Below are 18,033 nucleotides of genomic sequence, written 5' to 3'. Positions count from 1 at the left end.
TAAGCCATTTCTATAGAAACCTTCACTTGATTAGGTGTCATAGCTCTGATTCACACTGATAATGCTGGGGGTTCCACTGTGAAACAGAGGCAGTTTTAGGTATGCACAAAGACTATAAATTCAGTTGCGTTGCAGCTTACCTAATGGCTAAATGATCCTGGATGCAGAATTTAATTAAAGTAGATGCAAGAAACAACCATGGTTACACTCCCAGTTTTTGTGTCTGGGCTTTAATCTGCAAGTTTAACACATTTGCAGTAATTGACACGTTTAGTTTAAGGAAACCGTGATTTGTCACAGGGTTTATCGTCCTTTAGGGCATATTCATTGGAGACAGGCTAATTCCATTTAAGTAGTGAAGTCATCTATCAGGGTGGGGGTTTGTGTGTAAAACTGAATTTGACCAGCAGGAGATGTTAGGATTATTAGAGCCTCTCTAGACGTCACTTTCCATGTGATAATGGCATAATTATTACCTGGTTGTTTCATGTGATCCAGGTTTCTTTCCTTAAGACATTGTCTTAACATTGAGAATTCTGTCTCGAATGGTAGAAAAACCACATTTTCACAATATTTGCCCCTTCCGCAATTAGCAGGCCACTGTAGTGGCCAACAATGCATGACATGTGGCATTGTTGACAAACAGCAGAATTCCTTTCCTTTCTTCCCTTTCCAGCAATTCCCATTTTCCTGTACTTCTTAAAGCAGTAGGTTCTATTTTTTTATACACTTTACAGTATTACTATGCATAATAAAACAGAAACTAATTTTCTGTTTTTACTAGGAAAATAATTACACTTGGATCTAAAATTACGTATGCTTACAAAAAAAACAATAACAACACTCCCCTCTAAAGTGCTTGAGCCATTGCAGGCCCATAAGAAGAGCCCTATTGGAACAGCCCAGATCTAGTCCAGCATTCTGTTTTATAGAGTGGTCAGCCTCTTGGTTAGTCTGCCCCCCCCCCATATTTAACTTGGATATCTAGAGCAGTTCTTATTATTATGCACTTCAGCAACAGGTGACTTAATTCCATCTCTGCCTTTATGCATCTTAGATGCTTGCGCCCATTTGCCCACATTTGCCATACAGGAGTGAGCAGCCGAGGTTTATAAAGAGAGAACAAAAATTTAAGGTTTGGTTCATCAGAGTTTGGAAGCTACGCAAGTTCAACCACAGTTAGTACTTGGATGGGAGACCACCAAGGAATACTGGAGTTGCTGCTACATGGAGGAAGGCAACGGCAAGCCACCTCTTGCCTGGAATTCCTTTTGTTAGCATCTAGGAGGAGAGGGAGATTTTTGTTAGGGTAACTTGAACCAGCTCCAGATGCTTCATGCACTTAAAGGAAGGTTCCCATTGATTGATAAGTGCAGGGGCGATTAGACAAGATGGTGAGAGGTCACTGATCTTATCTCCTGCTGTTTCTCCCCCCTGAAAAATTTTAAAAGCGCCTACCAGAAAGGTGGGAACCAGAGAGGGGCTACAGTGCCAGGGCATGGGGTTTAAGTCCTTATCCCAGTATAAATCACCATCATCCACACATACTTTCGATATTTGCCATTATCTGGTACCTCTGTCAGGCCTATTGGTATTAAATGACTGTTATTTCTGGAACACACCCTAAAGTTGCAGCTTCTGCTGAGGGGGAAACGTACATGATTTACATGGTGTTTAGTTGGCATTTCCATGTTCAGAGATAATTGTTAACACCAGCTACTGTAGGATCAAGCAACAAGGGCAGCGCTGCTGTTTTCCTAGCCTGCTTGTGGGCTTCCTAAAGTCACTTGGCTAGTTATCACTACAAACAAAATGTTCGACTAAGTGGACTCTTAGTCTAATTCTGTAGATTGTTATAGTACAGATAGTATTCTAAGCAGACAAGGACTGTGTTCTGTCCTTCCAATCACAGAAGCTGATATAAAGGTAAAGGTTCCCTTGCTTGAAAGCCAGTCGAATCCAACTCTAGGGTTGCGGTGCTCATCTCCGTTTCAAAGCCGAAGAGCCAGCGCTGTCCAAAGACGTTTTCCATGGTCATGTGGCCGGCATGACTAAACACCGAGGTGCACGGAACGCTGTTACCTTCCCACCGAAGCGGTACCTATTTATCTACTTGCAATTTCTTGCTTTCGAACTGCTAGGTTGGCAGGAGCTGGAACTAGAGACGGGGGCTCACTCCGTCATGCAGCACACTCGGGTCTCGAACTGCTGAACTACTGACCTTCCACAGCCTGCAGTTCAGCGTCTTAACCACTTGAGCTGATATGGCGCACCCCTATTTCCTTCCCCACCTGAAGAGAGTTCTGAGACCTATACAAACAAACAGTCCTAGGTGGCTTTCAAGGCCAGGTTCCTTTCAGACCATGAGGCTCATCACTCATATCCTTGCAGTCTCTGACTAGTACAGGGTTTGGGGGATTCCTTTGTTAAATTTCTCATCCTATTGTGACTCTGCTTACTAGTAGACCTGGGTATGACTTCTGTACCATCCTTCACTTTAGAGGGGCTGGGGTTCGGGGCAGAGCCTCTGCTTAGCATGCAGAAAGTCCCATGTTTGATCCCTAGCATCTCCAGACAGCTAGTAGGTGATGTGAAACTGAGACCCTGGCGAGCCATTGCCAGTAAAGGGAGACAGTACTGATTTTGATAGACCAAGGGATTGACTTGGTAGAAGGCAGTCTGATGTGTTGAAAACAGCAAGTGTTTTAAGAAAGGGTTGCCAAACCGTTCCAGAGACTTTGTGCAAAGTTGCTGTACTGTTTTTGAGAGCCTGCCCCGTGTGAGGGAGGAAGTACATTTATAGTATATGTGACAGTAGCCCTTTGAACCCTTCTCTACAAGCGAGACATCTGTCTTCACGCTGAAACACCACGAATGGGAGCACACATTGCCAGTAAATGCTGAATACTCTCAAATAGCATTTATTTTAAAAATGGCAGTTCAGCTGAGCTTACACTTCCTGTGTTGCTGCCTTTCTGAGGAGACCAAAAGAATGCCTGCTGAGCTTTTTGCCTTGAAAAGCCCCCTAGTGGGAAATTGCGATCTCTGATTCAGCCACTTGCAAAGGGGATAGTTAATAGCAGCCTACTGTTTTAATATTGTTTTTGAGAACAGCAGTTTACAACTTATTATATACATGATTAATAAAAGTAATAACAGAAAGATCGCAAAGGACTGTTTCTCTCAACTTGTTTCTACAGAGAACTAAGCAGGTAAGTGAGCCATAGTCTGGATGGAAAGGCACCGAGCACAGACATTTATTTGCAGAGCATGGTACGGGGAAATACTACATTTAGTCTGGCACTTGTTGGGGAAAAAATCACACTCTTAAAAAGCAAGAGGTTGGTTATTTCACGCAAGGATTTAATTATTTTTCTCTTCCTCTGGGCCTAAAATTCCCCTTCCCTTTTCTGCTTTCCACCTGTATGAACGTGAATGTTTTGCTTAGGGAATTGAGGACCATGTGAGCTGCGTCATACCAAGCCAGCTCATTGGTCCATCTAGCTCAGTATCATCTCTTGGTCTTGGGAGCATCTCTCTTCAGCCAAAGGTCGGTCTTAGCCCTTCTATCTGAGATTGTATAACTGAAAATAGATCGAACCTGGACCCAGACCCGGACCCTTCTGCAAAACATGGATTTTACCACTGAGAGATGCACTCAGCCTAGGAGGAGCAGGGCAGTTTGCAAGGCTCTGGATATTCATGCCTATCTTTATGTTGTCAACAGTGCTCTGTGTCCTTTTGGAGATGGGCAGGTGTGCCCCAGACCACTGCTTTTCATGCCGTTTGTAGCATATGTGCCACAGTTTGCCCACCCCTAAGATCAGATTTCCTTTCAGGTATATGGAGCAGCCGGGGGTTTGTCCTGTGACAGGACTATTTATAAGAACAGTAGTGTTCCAAAACAATGTAATTTTAAAACATGTATAATACAGGTTACAATGTAGCCCTCTGGAACATCCTGCATGACCAAAGCTCTCTGTGGTCTGGCTCTGATCAGCAACTAGTTGTAACAGGAGCTGTGTTTTGAGCTGAAGGACCAGCCAATGTTGACTTCTACAGGAGCAAAGGGTTCTGTAAGCACCCTCACCACCACTAACGTCAACAGCAACAGGGGCTTGCTTAGAGTTCTCCCTCTCACGTGTGTAGAGTAGAGCATGAAGGTGAGGCCCATCAAAGGAGAACCCTTCCAAAAAGTTTCTCTGATACTGACTCCAGCGGGATAGGGCCCTTTTGCACGTTGTCTGTGAGTGAGCAAATGAGGTGCATCAAAAGGAGACACCTTTGCAAAAGCCTCCATTGCTGTTCACACTGGACACTGGGATTTACAGGGCTCTTTGCCTGCATCTGCCTTGCCTGTGGGAAAGCCACTGTGAAGTGAGTCATAAATGGATCCCTGGGGCTGGGGGCTATAGTTGAGGTGGCATTGGAAGCCCCGGGGAGTGTTGGGTTGAATCTCCTGAACTACCACTAACTTGGCCTGACCGTATAGCCCCAAAATGGCAGAGAGGGTATTCATGAAGTAATATGTTTTAAAAACTCTTAAATGATAGGCTGGACTCTCAGTGACTTCCAAGATAGTCTCTGGCTAGTGGATGCACTCTGACAAACAACATTGATATTTCTGTAGTTAGCTGAATGAAAGATTTTTCAATAGGCGTATGGGTTTACGGCATCTTTGTGACACTGCATAACTTTTTGTTCCAAAATATCCTGTGCCACCAGTATGATCTGTGTATGGGAAGGTGGGATGCCATATTAATCGCTGTGCTGGTGCGTGTAATGAATCTTGATATGGCTTTACATGCATGTGGTGGATACGCTGCTGTTCATGTCCCAGGCTTGTTAATCTTAAATGTGTCAAGTGTTTTAGGCAGGAGCGACAGCAAACTTGTCCTCCAGCACTGCCTGCTTAGGTAGACCATGGATGGATGGATGGATGGATGGATGGATGGATGGATGGATGGATGGATGCCAGAAAGGCATGCTAGGAGGGTTGCTGTCACAAGAAGCAAAGCAGGAATCCTCCGTGGCTGGTCCTAGATCCTGAACATCTGAGGAAGGCAGTAGAAGGAACTGGAGCAGAATTTACGTTAGGCTGAAATGGCATGTTATGTGTAGCTTTATGATCCCCGCCCCCCAAAGCATGTTCTTAAGCAATTAAAGCAGTTATGGGTAAATGGAGGAGCAGTCGAGTCTGTTTAACTCTTTCCTTCCCAGCTGTTGGTCTACTCAGAATGCCTTCTCTCCAGCTGCTTTTCTCCTTGAAGTTTAAAAGGTTTACATTTCTGAGAGAAAAGAAGCTGGGGATGGAATTTTGAGCAGACTTATTGGGAGGATCATGCAGGGCTCTTTTTGTAGCAGGAACTCCTTTGCATATTAGGCGACACACCCCTAATGTAGCCAATCCCCCAAGAGCTTACAGAGCTCATCTGACAGGGGCTACTGTAAGCTCTCGGAGGATTGGCTACATTAGGGGTGTGTCGCCTAATATGCAAAGGAGTTCCTGCTACAAAAAGAGCCCAATTCCTCCCCCACCCCGAACTGCTTATGTGTCGAAAATTCTTTCCCTGCTATTTTCTCAAGGAGATTTTGCTCAAAGAGAAAAGCTGCTGAGTTGGGGGCTGAATTTGAGTGTTTGGGAAAGAAAGAGTTAAAAAAAACCTCCTTCCTGAGATCCCCAGCATAGCCTTTTTGAGTGGTCAAAGAGCATCTGTCCTTCCATTTATACTAGCAGAGAAGCTGGTTGGATCCACCTCCTGAGAACAACTTCCTCCTCCTCTTCCTCCTCCTCCTCGCTGCTAAGAGGTTTGAAAGTGAATGGACAATATCTGATGAATTAGAAGGGAGATGCTAAGTAGAATTTTCCATGTGAAGCTTAGGATTCCGTGGGTTGCAGAGTTTAGCTTTCCTTGGTAGAGAATGGGGCTACCCTTGGTGCAGATGGCCGGGGGTGGTTTGTTTAAAGGTTGGGAGTGTGCAGAGTTAGAGAAGTGTGGGTTAGGATAGTTGTGTTAAGAATGGGCCCCTGCAAAGCAACAGATGAGTAAGGGGGGAGAGAGAGAGAGAGAGAGAGAGAGAGAGAGATATGAATTTGAAGGAAAGCCTGGTCAAAGATACATCTTAGTCCCTGGTAAATTAATCAGTGAGCTACAGAAGGCAAGGGATGATATTCTTCTACTGTGAAACAATTGGCTGTAAGTGGGTCAGCTGATGGCAGCTCTAGGGAGGTTGGAGTCACTGTCGTTCAGGATGCATTAGAATGTGATGGGTTTCACTTCTGAGGTTCCCTCAGCTGGCTCTTTAGCCTAACACCTTAGATCCAGGACCTTTTCTGTCTAACTCAGCCCCTAATTCACGAATTTGGGGGATAATAATACTTGGCTACCTGATAGGATTGTCTTAAAGACAACTTGAAGCATCTGGAACATTCAGAGTGCTATATAACACCAAAATTTGCTGCTGTTGTGACTATAATAAGCACTATGATAATTTCAGGATTATTGGGCATGCTTTGGAATTTCAGTACTTACAAGTGATATGTCTGAAAAATAATTGGTTTGTTTGATTGTAGGCCAACAAGATTAAATGGGTCCAGTAACTGGAATGACTCCTGATAAGAAAGGTGAAACACCAGGAGCAGAGAAGACTGTAGGGCTAAGGCATATTCAAAGAATGGGAAGCCTGCCGGAGGCGGGAGATGCCGCTCGACCGAAGGCCACAGCTGTGGATAGCGACCTGGCTGACGACGAGCTCACAAACTTGAACTGGCTGCATGAAAGTACGAACCTGCTAACAAACTTCAGCCTCGGAAGTGAGGGTCTTCCAATGGTCAGTCCTCTCTATGACATTGAGGGTGACAATGTGCCATCCTATCCTTCGTCCTGCTACGTGAACCCAGAGAAGAAATCTGCTACTTCCAAGCCCCCCTATTCCTTTAGCCTTCTAATCTACATGGCAATTGAACATTCTCCTAATAAAAGTTTGCCCGTGAAAGAAATCTACAGCTGGATCCTGGAACGTTTCCCGTATTTTGCTACAGCACCTACTGGATGGAAGAATTCTGTCCGGCATAATCTTTCCCTGAACAAGTGTTTCCGAAAGGTGGAGAGAAGCCATGGGAAGGTAAGAGTAATGTATAAAAAATATGCATACCCTGCCTGAGTTACTCATTCTTCTAAGGAAAGACTGTCAAGTAGACAGTGCTGAGCTAACCGGAATAATGGTTGGACTCTGCATTAAGGCAGCATCATATATTTATATGAATAAATATCCTAGATTGATGCAAATAGAGGCAAATAGTCATTGCTTTGGAATAGAGGCAAATAGTCATTGCTTTGGAATAACTCCTTTTCTCCCCTGGTGGTAAAATTTTGTTCAGGAACTCTCTTGCAACAGTCAGTATGGTCATTAAAAAATATTACGTTATTTCCCCGCACAGTTGTTCCATCCTCTGACTTTCTTGTTAGGGTGCTTAGTGAAGGCAAGTGTTTATAGCAACGTGGTCCTATGCATGTCTAACAAGAGTTCAAGGGTATTTAGTCCTAAGGAATGGCGCCTAGGATGGAAGAATGCTCTCAGCTGGGCATGGGGAATCACAGACTGCCAACCTGAGAGCAGCATGCATCACTGGGAGCACCCCTAAAGGAAGCAAACAAAGCAGAAATGAAGTGCGTGTTGCTGGACAGAGCACAGTTTTTCCTGTGATAATGCAGAGGAGTTCTATGTGTTCAGTCTTTGTAAAATCATACTTGGTGGTCGGAGGAGGGGAGAGGAAGTCACTCCCACCCCACCCACAAAGACCACCAAGGGAAACGGCTCAGTTTCCCAGCATCATCCATGCAGCCAGCTGTTGTGGAGGGCATGCAAATGGTAGGAATCCGGGCAAGCAAAATCATGGCTATTATTATTATTATTTATTTGATTTCTGAATCGCCCAATTCCTGCTCATGTAGGGCTCTAGGCAATGTACAACGGTATATGTAGCGTAAAAACAGTAGAATTAAAACACACACAACAATAAATTACAAATACAGTTAAAAGAATCCAAGATGATGTGACTATGTAACTTCTTCCCATTCTGGACTGCGCCATCGCTTCACGGGCAGGGGAAGAGGAGGAAGACAAGAACAAGTCTGGAGGAAAAGGAGAGGGTGCCAGCCATGATGGAAGCCATCGCTGCCCTCAACCAAAAGCCTGGCGGAGCATATTTGCCTTACAGGCCCTGCAGGGCCCTGGTGGTATTAGGCAGAGAGTTCCACCAGGTCAGGGCAGTTTGGCTTCTATGGAGGCATAAGCTGAGTAAACATTTTACTTTTGATTGTTGTCCTTCTGGGCTACCCATTTGGATAGTGGAAGGGGGCAGGGGAGTTCTCAGTTGCCTGGCACTGCTGAAGGGAAAGAACAGACAGCACTGACCCGCCCCACCCTCCCTTGTTATAACCTTCCTGGCACTTATCTCACCTGAAAATCAGTAGAGTGTAGTGGTTAGAGTACTAGGTTAAGACCCAGAGAAACTTAGATTCAAATCCCCATTTTGCCATGAAGCTAACTGGCTGACTTTGGGCCAGTCATTCTCTTCCAGCCTAGCCTACCTCAAAGGAGTGTTGTGAGGATATGGTAGAAGGGAGATCTATGTATACCTCCTCGAGCCCTTTGGAGAAAGGATGCACTAGGAAGACTTGTTTGTCTCTGTCTTATTCTTCTTCTGCAACCTCCCTAAAAAAAACCAATTACCCAACTGTGCATGCATGTTGTACATACCAAGCGGGAATGCTAAGTGTATGAATGCTGCAAATGCCTCCTCTTTCAAGGCCCCCCATCCTGCTTTTGCAGCTTTTCCTTCCACACTGCACACTGTACCTGCTTAGGGTATCATCTGACCCCGGCAATTGGGCTGCTGCCAGATTAAAATGTTAGGGTAACGAGTGTCAAATTGTGTTTCTGTATTTCCTATCCTGAAAAAGGTAGATCAGACATCATGGGACACAATTAGGAGTGTTGCTTTTGACAAATTCTGTGATTCGTTTGGTCTTCGGGGCTATAGAAGGAAGCAGCAGGAAATGACAGAGGTTTTAATACTTATGGTAGCTATGGTATGATGGGAAAATCTGGCACACCTGATGTTCAAACTCTGGCATTTGGAGCAGGGCGAGAAAAGAAATAGTTCTTGAAATACATAGTTGATCTACTGTGATTTGCAAGGTCTGGCTCTCTTTCACAAGGCTTCCTTTGTGCAGAGACAATGGTTTACCTAGGAGAAGTAACAGGGAATCAGGATAGTACCTGCTAAATAGGGATCATTGGGAATGTAAGCAGTTCATTGTGCCAGTTGCCGTCACTGGTTGTGTCTCTGGTTACCCCTGGATGCCTAGGAAGTGAGCCGCATCTCTTCCCCCCTTCCTGCTTAACACTTTAATTTGGTGACACATAAATAATTATATACCAGCATGTGTGAGAATAAAACACACTGCAAAAATTAATGTTAGGTGTACATGCCACTCTTACCACCCACCCACCCCAGTTTTGGCATGTGCCTGGGTGACAGAACTTTGCCTCTTTTAGGGTCTGTTGCTAGGAATGCTGTTTAGCTGCAGTGTGTGTGGGGGGGGGTGTCATGCCTCAGGTGGGGTGTCACCTGACGCTGCCACCACTCTGGTTCCAGGCTCCCCTGAGAAGGCCCAGAGCACCTTCCCAGGCCTTTAGATCTCCCTTTTGGCTGAATAATAGGCGTGAGGACCAGGCAGAGTGAACAATAAAAATAGTTTATTGTATAGGAGGTCATAGCTGTTAGATGTTCTGTTATTTTGTAGGTTCCCTGTATACCTTTTACCCTTAGAAATAAAGGTTTTTAAAAGCAAAGAAATCTCTTCTTTCCAATAGAGCAAGATCCATTGATACTCTGAATAATTTAAATACTTTTGACTATTTTACAACAGAGGTGACATCATCACTCAGGGCACGTTGCAGGGGGATGTTCTATCATTTGAGGGAAAACTCTATGGTTTCCCCTTGAATGATAGTGGCCCCGCCCCCAACGTGCCCGATGCGATGACATCACTTCCTCCGAAGAACTCCCGGGGAGGCACCAAGAAGTGCAAAACTCCCGGGGGGGGGGGGCCCCGGGGGGGCCCCCCCCGGAGGGGGGGGGGGGGGGGGGGGGAGAGAGATCTCCCACCTCCAGCTCCCATTGTCTGTCAGTGTGCTCTAGGAATGGCCAGACATTTAGGCAATTCCTAGAGCAGAGTACCCTCTCCTCTGAGTTTTCTGTGGAAGTGACATTATGCTGTTCTCTGATGGCATCCCCCCCCCCCAAGCCTCCTGCTGGTTGCCAGCAGCTAATAGGCAACCCTCTCTTTTGCAGAGATTCTACATCCAGAAAATGTATGTTGCACTGACTCTCCTTCCTAAAGTGCAAGAAATTGGTTATTTGAAAGTTGTGTCATTCTGAGGACTGCTTAGCGTGTAAAGTATGGGCTCCAGTAGCAACCTGGTTTTGTGTTTCCATGGCAGCATTTCCTTTTGCTCGGCTGGCTTGCGAGCGGCTGGTAGAGCAAGGCAAAGGGCCGTGTTCATGCCGATCTGGTGGTGTGCTGCTAGCTGACGGAGGGGAGCAGCCAGGAGGGGGAGAAGCCTTTGAAGCTCCAGCATCAGCACACACAATTGCATGCATGTTTTGATAAGCAGAGTTCAGATGTACTGAAGGGTTTGTAGCTCTTGGGGGGGGGGGGGGGAATCCAAACAGTTTTTGTTGTGTTGAAGAACAACTGCTTATGCAATAAAAGCAGGGTGCATGCAGGTCAGGTTGCTAAAATACACAATGTTCTTTGTTGCAGCAAGTGTAGCTGCCTGGAGGACAAAAGAGGGACTGTGCTTCCCACCTGAGGGCAGTGCTTCAGCTTAAATGGAGGCCGGTTCTCCCGCGAACAAATCCAGGCACTGCAATGCCTGCTGGGATACAAAGACCTGTGTCGAAGAGCGGCTTTGATTTCACTCTTTTGTCAGGTCATCTGTTCTTCTCTCCCTGCTGTTCCTTCTGCCCTGCTCTTGGATGTGGTAGGAACACTTCTGTCCAAAGGGGGCAAGAGAGGAAAAACAAGATGGTTATCATCTTGAACTCTTACTATGAAGACCAATAGAATTAAAAAGCAAGGCCTCCCAAAACCCAATAGACTGCACCGGCATTACAGGTGGTTCTAAATGTGGCAAGACTTTTTTCTTTGCTGTTTGCATTAACTCTGGAATTAGACTTTTCCCACAAATGCACATATGAAAAATTGATTTTGCTGTACTTTGCAGGGAAAAGATACAAAAATTTGATCAAGAATGGTAAATGGCATGTGTGTGCACATTGAATTACACAGTGTTATTTTGATAACTGTTATGTGGTCTTTCTTCATAGTTCAAAATGCTCTTATTAACAGTGTTTTTAATAAAACCCTTTTAGTAAAGCTATTATGTATTTGTATTGTTCTTGAGACATTTGGGTTGAGGCTTGCAGTAGCAGCCACTGCAAAGGCCTGTAAGCCAAACAGGTGTTGCCTTTGAAGACAAAGGGCACAGTCCTCTGCATACTTTGAAATAAATGCCATAGAAATACATTGGATTTGTTCTGAGAGAACATCCCTTGTCTTGACCAGGAAAAAAAATGGCTGAAGTCCAGACCAGAGATCCCCAACCTTTTTGAGTTTGTGTGCACATTTGGAATTTTGGGAGGGGGTGGTGACAGTGCCACTACAAAAACGACTTCCACGAGAAGTGGAGCCAAGCCCAAAATGGCACCCACAGGAGGCGGAGCCAAATTGAATACCTCCCTCCTAACACCTCTTGGGGAGAAGGGGGAATGGAACTTCATACAGACTAAGAAGGTCCAGGTGCTTACCAGTCCTCCGGATCCTCCAGTGTAAAACTTTTTTCATTTGAATGAGGCAGCCAATAACAAGCCTTGCCTTGGAATGGCCCCACCTACTTTCTGAGAAACTTGGCACATGCCAAGGGACGTACTGGCAGGCAATGCTCCCTCTAAGCTGCGGAGTCTTGTGAGCAAAAATTATACTTTGTGAGCTACTGGCGAGCAGTTTGGCTACTGCATTAATTAGTTTGCTTTGCAGCCATCCTTCCTGAGGTGACAAAAATAAGTGAGCTGGAAGCTAAAAAACTGTGAGCTGGCTCACACTAACTTAGCTTAGAGGGAACACTGCTGGCAGGTGCCAGGGCAGAATCCACTTTGGGGAACCATGGTAGACCATGGAAGAATTAAAGTGATTTTCAGCTTTGCTTATGGGAGAGAGCAGTTCTGAAACTAGCAACCCAAGGATATCCATTTTGATATAAAATTTTTCACAGACCCCTCAAGTGCTCCCCCTCCTTTGCAGGCACCTGCTATTTGCCTTTTCCAAAGTACAGACAGAAACAGGAACATGGATGCCTTTGTCCTCTCACGTCCTCAAAGCAATACAGTGAAAACTACATTAAAAGCAAGTCCAGGTAAAATGCTCGTCATGTCTATGAGGTCTGTTCTCAGAAGGCTGCTGATTCTATAGGGCTACAAATTCAAAAGTCCCTGATCAAAGTTCTAAATGGTCTCACCTCTTGATTAGAAGAGACTTTGCTCCAGACACACTAAGAAACTTCTTTATGGACTAAAAACTTCTAGATAGAGGCCAGCTAAACAGGGGTGGGGAAGGTCCTGAAAAAAATCATTCAGAGCTGTTCATAGAAATAGACCAATATCACACACACAACCTGATACAAAAAAAATGCAGTTGGCTGTTATTGTGCATGGATACAGAAGAGCATCTCTCCCTCTCTCTATGGCAGACTCATTTGTTTTTGGGTAGAAAAGAGTGGAAACCTGATAAAGCATTATGCTGGGAGGAACCATGATGACTGCATTAGGATTAATGTCTTGTCGTTACTCAGCCAACAAGAATGCTGAACTATGGATTCCCAATGGCCAATCCTCATGTTTTCTGAGTGGCACTCTGAGGTGCTCTGGGAGGTTGATGATTGTGGGTAACAGCAATGGTACGAGTGGGAAGCTAATTCTGTAAGAAGGGAAAGCTGATTCTATCGTTTTCCACTGTGGTGGAGATTCCCTGTCCTTTTCCTCAAAATCTTAGCGAGCTCCATTTTCACCTTATCTGAATGGGTGCTAGAGGTGCCTCCCTTCGGCTCTTACAAAAGTCTTGGTGGACCGCATGAAGTTCCTAGACCCCATTATAAGGAACAGCGCTCTACGCTTTCTAAACCAATGTGCTGGTCTCCGAGGAATTGAATGAAACAAATAATCTCTTGGTATTTCCATTTGTTTTCATTACCCTAACAAGTGTAACAAATGAGCCTTTTCCAGTTTCATTCATTTTGAAATGAATGTGTATGCCTAGTGAACTATGGCTGGCTAGCACAATTAGACACAATGTGAGGGACATTTAACACATGTATTTGAAATAAGTGTATCCCATCTTTTGTGTCATACAAATGGCTCACAAGGTAGCTAGCAACATGAACCTGAAACGGCCTGGAATTACAGAATAGTTAAAACTAAAATCTTCCTAAACTGTAAATTTTTTTGTTGTTGAGCCAGTCACGCCAAGTCAGAATTCCAGAGGTGCCCCCAGGCTCAGAAAGGTTGGGGGGGCTCCCAGCTCTGCATCATTGTGGTTCTCTTTTTCCGAGCCCACTTCATGCATTTAATGGAAGCACTCTCTTTTGTTGCCTGCAATAGTTATGCTGTGCAGAATCACTTCAGGCTGGTTTTAAACCTGACGGCTGTCAGAAAACATACCCATGTAAGCACTCCCACGTGAGTGGACATCACATTTAAAAAGCTCTTAACTTGCACACTGGCTGATAAAGTTTGTAGTAGCTGCATGCCCACTGCACCTGTCATGATAGAATATCGATGTAGAAAGGTATTTTTCTTTCCCTGTGGCTTCCTAGCCTGGCAGCAATCATGTTTAAATTCATAGAGTAGGTTTAAACTGTTCAGATGGGATCACACCAGAGCTTCCTATTAGTCCACCATCACCTTCCACAGACTTAGAGAAGCCTTTACAGCCCACAGATTTCAAGCATTTACTTGGCCATTATCAGCATATACCAGTTGCTCAGTGAGTATTGGGATGGGCACCCCCAAAAAAGGTATTTTTCAGGTTTGGGTATATTGAACCCCAAAAATATCAGTATTTCCCGATATTCCCGAATCCCAATATAAGTATCGTATTGGGATTTGGGAAATATTTGGGATTGCCAAACTTTTTTTGGCTGCATTGTACCCTATGGGGATCATTATAGTCAATGGTCCCCTTAGGCTAAAATGGAGAATTGATTCAGGGGTCTCTGGGGCTTGGGGGGGCTGTTTTTTGAGGTAGAGGCACCACATTTGCAGCATAGCTGCTGGCACCTCTCCTCAAACCCTCCCCTCCCCAGTTTCATAAAGATTGGACCAAGGGGTATGTGCAGGACAGTTTTCAGTTTGTTTTTGCAAGTCAGAGGCAGGTGCCCAGAAGTTATGACTCCAGTCTGCCAAAACAGGAATGAACCAGCTGTGGAGGTGGTGATTCTGACATCTTGAGTGACCTCACACTCATTATCTCACATGAACAAGTTTGGAAAACTCGTTTGTAATGATTACTGGTGTCTGTTACTCCCTAGGTGAATGGGAAAGGCTCTTTATGGTGTGTGGATCCAGAATATAAGCCTAACCTTATACAAGCTCTGAAGAAGCAACCTTTCCCCTCTGCATTTGCTTTTTATACCCCACCAGCATCACCACTGAGGTAAGACTGTTTTAAAAACCACAATGCAGAATTGCTTGAGCTCAGTGTAAGGATATACTGGTTTCCCAAGAAGGTTTATGTTGGATCCCGCTGAATATTCTTGCCGATGAGAAGGCATTTCCGTTAGTGGTTGGAACTTTCCTTCCACCCCCTACTGCTGCGTCTCACAGATCTCCCCCAAATGTTTCTCCTGTGGGACGAGGACCCCTCTCCACAGAACAGCACGAGGGGTAAATGGGAGCTCTGTTGCAGGAAGGGGGACTCTCAAAAATCCCTCCCGTGTTAGTGGAAATGATTGTTAGGACTCCTTTCTTCTTAGGGCCAAACTAGACAAGATGGGCACCCCCTGGTTTGCGCCAGGGAAGCACTACCATTTTACAGAGGAAGTTACCACTTGGGAACTCCTTTAAGCTGTGCTGCGGGCCTGATTCTAGTTGGGGGACTATCATGGCATGGGAGGAACAGGGGATCCTGCCTTCCCCATGCCATTTTTTTCTGACATGAATCAGCACCAGGGGGGCATTATTTGTCCACATTTCCACCCCAGCTGTTTTGAGTTGGGAAAACAGTGCAAGGGGAGGATCTCCCCCCCTGCAGTGGTCCAGATCAGAATCAGGACCCTGCAGCACAGTTTAAAGGAATCCGCAGATAGTAACTCACTCTTTGAAATGGTGGCATGTCCCAGGGCAAACCCTGGGACACTCACCACTACTATTCAGCCTTTCCCCACAGGAAAGGTTAGAGAAGTATTTTCAGAAATTCTGAAATATAGGAAAAATTGTCCCTGCTTTTTTCAGATTTTTTTTTTAAATGTCGAGAAAAGGCTGAAATAGATGTAAATATGTGCTTTCCTATCATACCTAATTTCACATTATCATACCTAATATCATATCTAACAACATTTCCCCATATGTTCCCCCACGGGCACTACGGTTGGGTGCGAAACATCTCCTGGCAATACCAGGCCCGAAGGAGGCCAGGCTGGCCATTACCAGGGCCAGGGCTTTTTCGGTGGCGGCTCCTACCTGGTGGAACGAGCTCCCGGAGGAGATCAGGGCCCTGCGGGACCTAATGCAGTTCCGCAGGGCCTGCAAGACGGAGCTCTTCCGCCAGGTGTTTGAGTAGGAACCGCCACTATGGTACCATCATTACCTGGCCCTGGAACAAAGAACGCCGGCATTGTCCGGAACAGAGGACACTGAGCTAGTAGAGCAGCAGTAAGTTCGTCATCTTTGTGGAAGATAAATTGGAATATCTGGAGCACTTTATATACGTAATTTTGTAATGTTGTATAAAGTTTTAAATGGTTTTTAAAATGTTTTTATGTGCGGGCGTATGCCTGTCTGTGACCCGCCCTGAGCCCGCTTTTGCGGGGAGGGCGGGCTATAAATTGAAATAATAAATAAATAAATAAAACATAACAATGTATCATAAAATTGTACTATTTGGCATATTTTGGGAGTTTAAAGGCATGAATATCTTAATTCTCTATAAGAAAAACTGCAGATCTACCCAGTACTTGTGAGACAGTGGCAGACTGCTGCACTCTGTGCTACCTTAGCATGTGTTTCTTAATTTTTGGCATCTGTAGGAAAAAATAAAAATTGAAGGTAACAAACAAAAAAGTGTATTATTTGGACAGAAACTTTCATACGTTCACAATATATAGGACTGCCAACATATTTTGATATCAAGTTAAATTTCACAGCACTGAGAACACTGAATACTTTACTAATGTATTATCTTTAAGCACATTGTCGCATACGTATTGTTGCAAAACTTAATAACGTTTAAACAATAAGTATATTCTCGAAAATATATTGAGTATCTCTGCAGCATACACAGGAATTACTATCTAATGCTGTAGATCGCCTTATGTAAAAAAATGTGTACTAGACATTTTGAGTAAAACTGTGCTTTAATTAACTGTTTCACTCAAAGCTATTTCCTTTTTTTCCAGTGCTCCCCTAATTTTTCCATGGGAGAAATTGAAAAAGTCCTCAGGCTTTTTTATACTATACATTTTGACTGAGAAAAATTTATCTTAAGAAGCATTTCACTCCTTGTAAAAAGAGAAAATGGTTCACATTTTCTTTCGAAATGCTCCCCAAATTTTTCCAGTTTTTCTGTTCAGAAAATTAGGGGAGTGGTCCTCAGGGGGGAGAACTGTGTCCCCCCCCCGGGATCTTCTCAGAGGTCATTTCGGGGGGGATCGTGGGGATCACAGTTCCCCCGGGTGAGGTACGGGGGCGGGGCACATGACGAAGCCCCGCCCCCTGCTTCCGGCCGCCCCGTTTCCGGCCCCCATTCAGCCAGGAGGAGGCAGGAGAAGAGGGAGGGTAAGTTGCTTCCTCCCTGCCTCTCCCCACCCCTGCCTGCCTGGGGCCAGGGAGGGCCTTCACGGGGCTTCCTTGCACTCCCGCCGGCCTTGCAGGTCCACCACCGGGCCCCTCATGGGGCTCGGCAGTGGCAGCCGGGACCGTTGGGGGCGGGGTGTGTGGCCTTATGACACACTTCCGGTGATGTCAGGGGGTGTGGCATATGCTAATGAGTTATGCTAATGAGTTCCCCTAGCTCTTTTTCTACGAAACGACCCCTGGATCTTCTCATCTTTAGGAAATGCTCTCCATCCCATTAATCATTTTCATGCCCCCTTCTTTACTTTGCCAGCTCAGCAATATTCCTTTGGAGATAGGGCAACCAAAACTCAGCATAATGCATGAAAGGTCTGTGATGAGCAGTGGCTGCCGGTGGTTTATGGCAGTGGCATCACAATTTTTCTATATGCATCAGTGGCAGTTTCAAGACCCACCAGCACCAACTGGTACTTGTGCAGCACTGTGCAGCAAAAGAGCAATGCTGCCATTTCAGAGCCACTGGATGGCAAATATGGTTTGCAGAGATGAAATTCATCTTGGCTGGCAAAGTTTGTGAACCTTGGTTCTTCTCTCTCTCTCTCTGTTTTAGTGGTTCATCATCCCCTCACTACTTAACCTCAGTCTTGAAACAGAGTCAGGGTCAGTCTATCAAAGGTAAGTGTGTCTGTTGCTCAGTTTTGATGGTCTCTCGACTTTTCAAAGTATCTGAATCTGTGTGTGTTCCAGAAATGATATTAAGATCTTGCTTGGGGATGACTCTTTCTTTGGTAGAAGTGTAGTGTCATTGTAAATTCATTTTTAGGAGGAAGGGAGCATGTGAGCTCAGGACTGAAATCATAGCATTGTATGACATGTGAGCATTTTCAATAAAGAAG

At 45.0% G+C, this 18,033-nt stretch overlaps 1 protein-coding gene across 1 annotated transcript in view; it reads left to right on the top strand.

Moving 5' to 3' along the window:
* Window positions 1-6,588: 6,588 nt before the first annotated feature.
* FOXN2 (forkhead box N2) overlaps window positions 6,589-18,033 on the top strand; it is a 17,624-nt gene continuing 6,179 nt past the window's right edge. The window contains exons 1-3 of the mRNA XM_015427670.1: window positions 6,589-7,125; window positions 14,656-14,780; window positions 17,748-17,812. Coding sequence (XP_015283156.1) covers window positions 6,589-7,125; window positions 14,656-14,780; window positions 17,748-17,812 — 727 coding nt within the window. The remainder of the gene's footprint in view (window positions 7,126-14,655; window positions 14,781-17,747; window positions 17,813-18,033) is intronic.

Source organism: Gekko japonicus, unplaced genomic scaffold (genome assembly GCF_001447785.1).
Source record: "Gekko japonicus isolate JY-2015 unplaced genomic scaffold, Gekko_japonicus_V1.1 scaffold174, whole genome shotgun sequence".
In the NCBI taxonomy this organism is placed as follows: domain Eukaryota; kingdom Metazoa; phylum Chordata; class Lepidosauria; order Squamata; family Gekkonidae; genus Gekko; species Gekko japonicus.
This window is presented reverse-complemented; position numbering and strand designations above follow the sequence as displayed.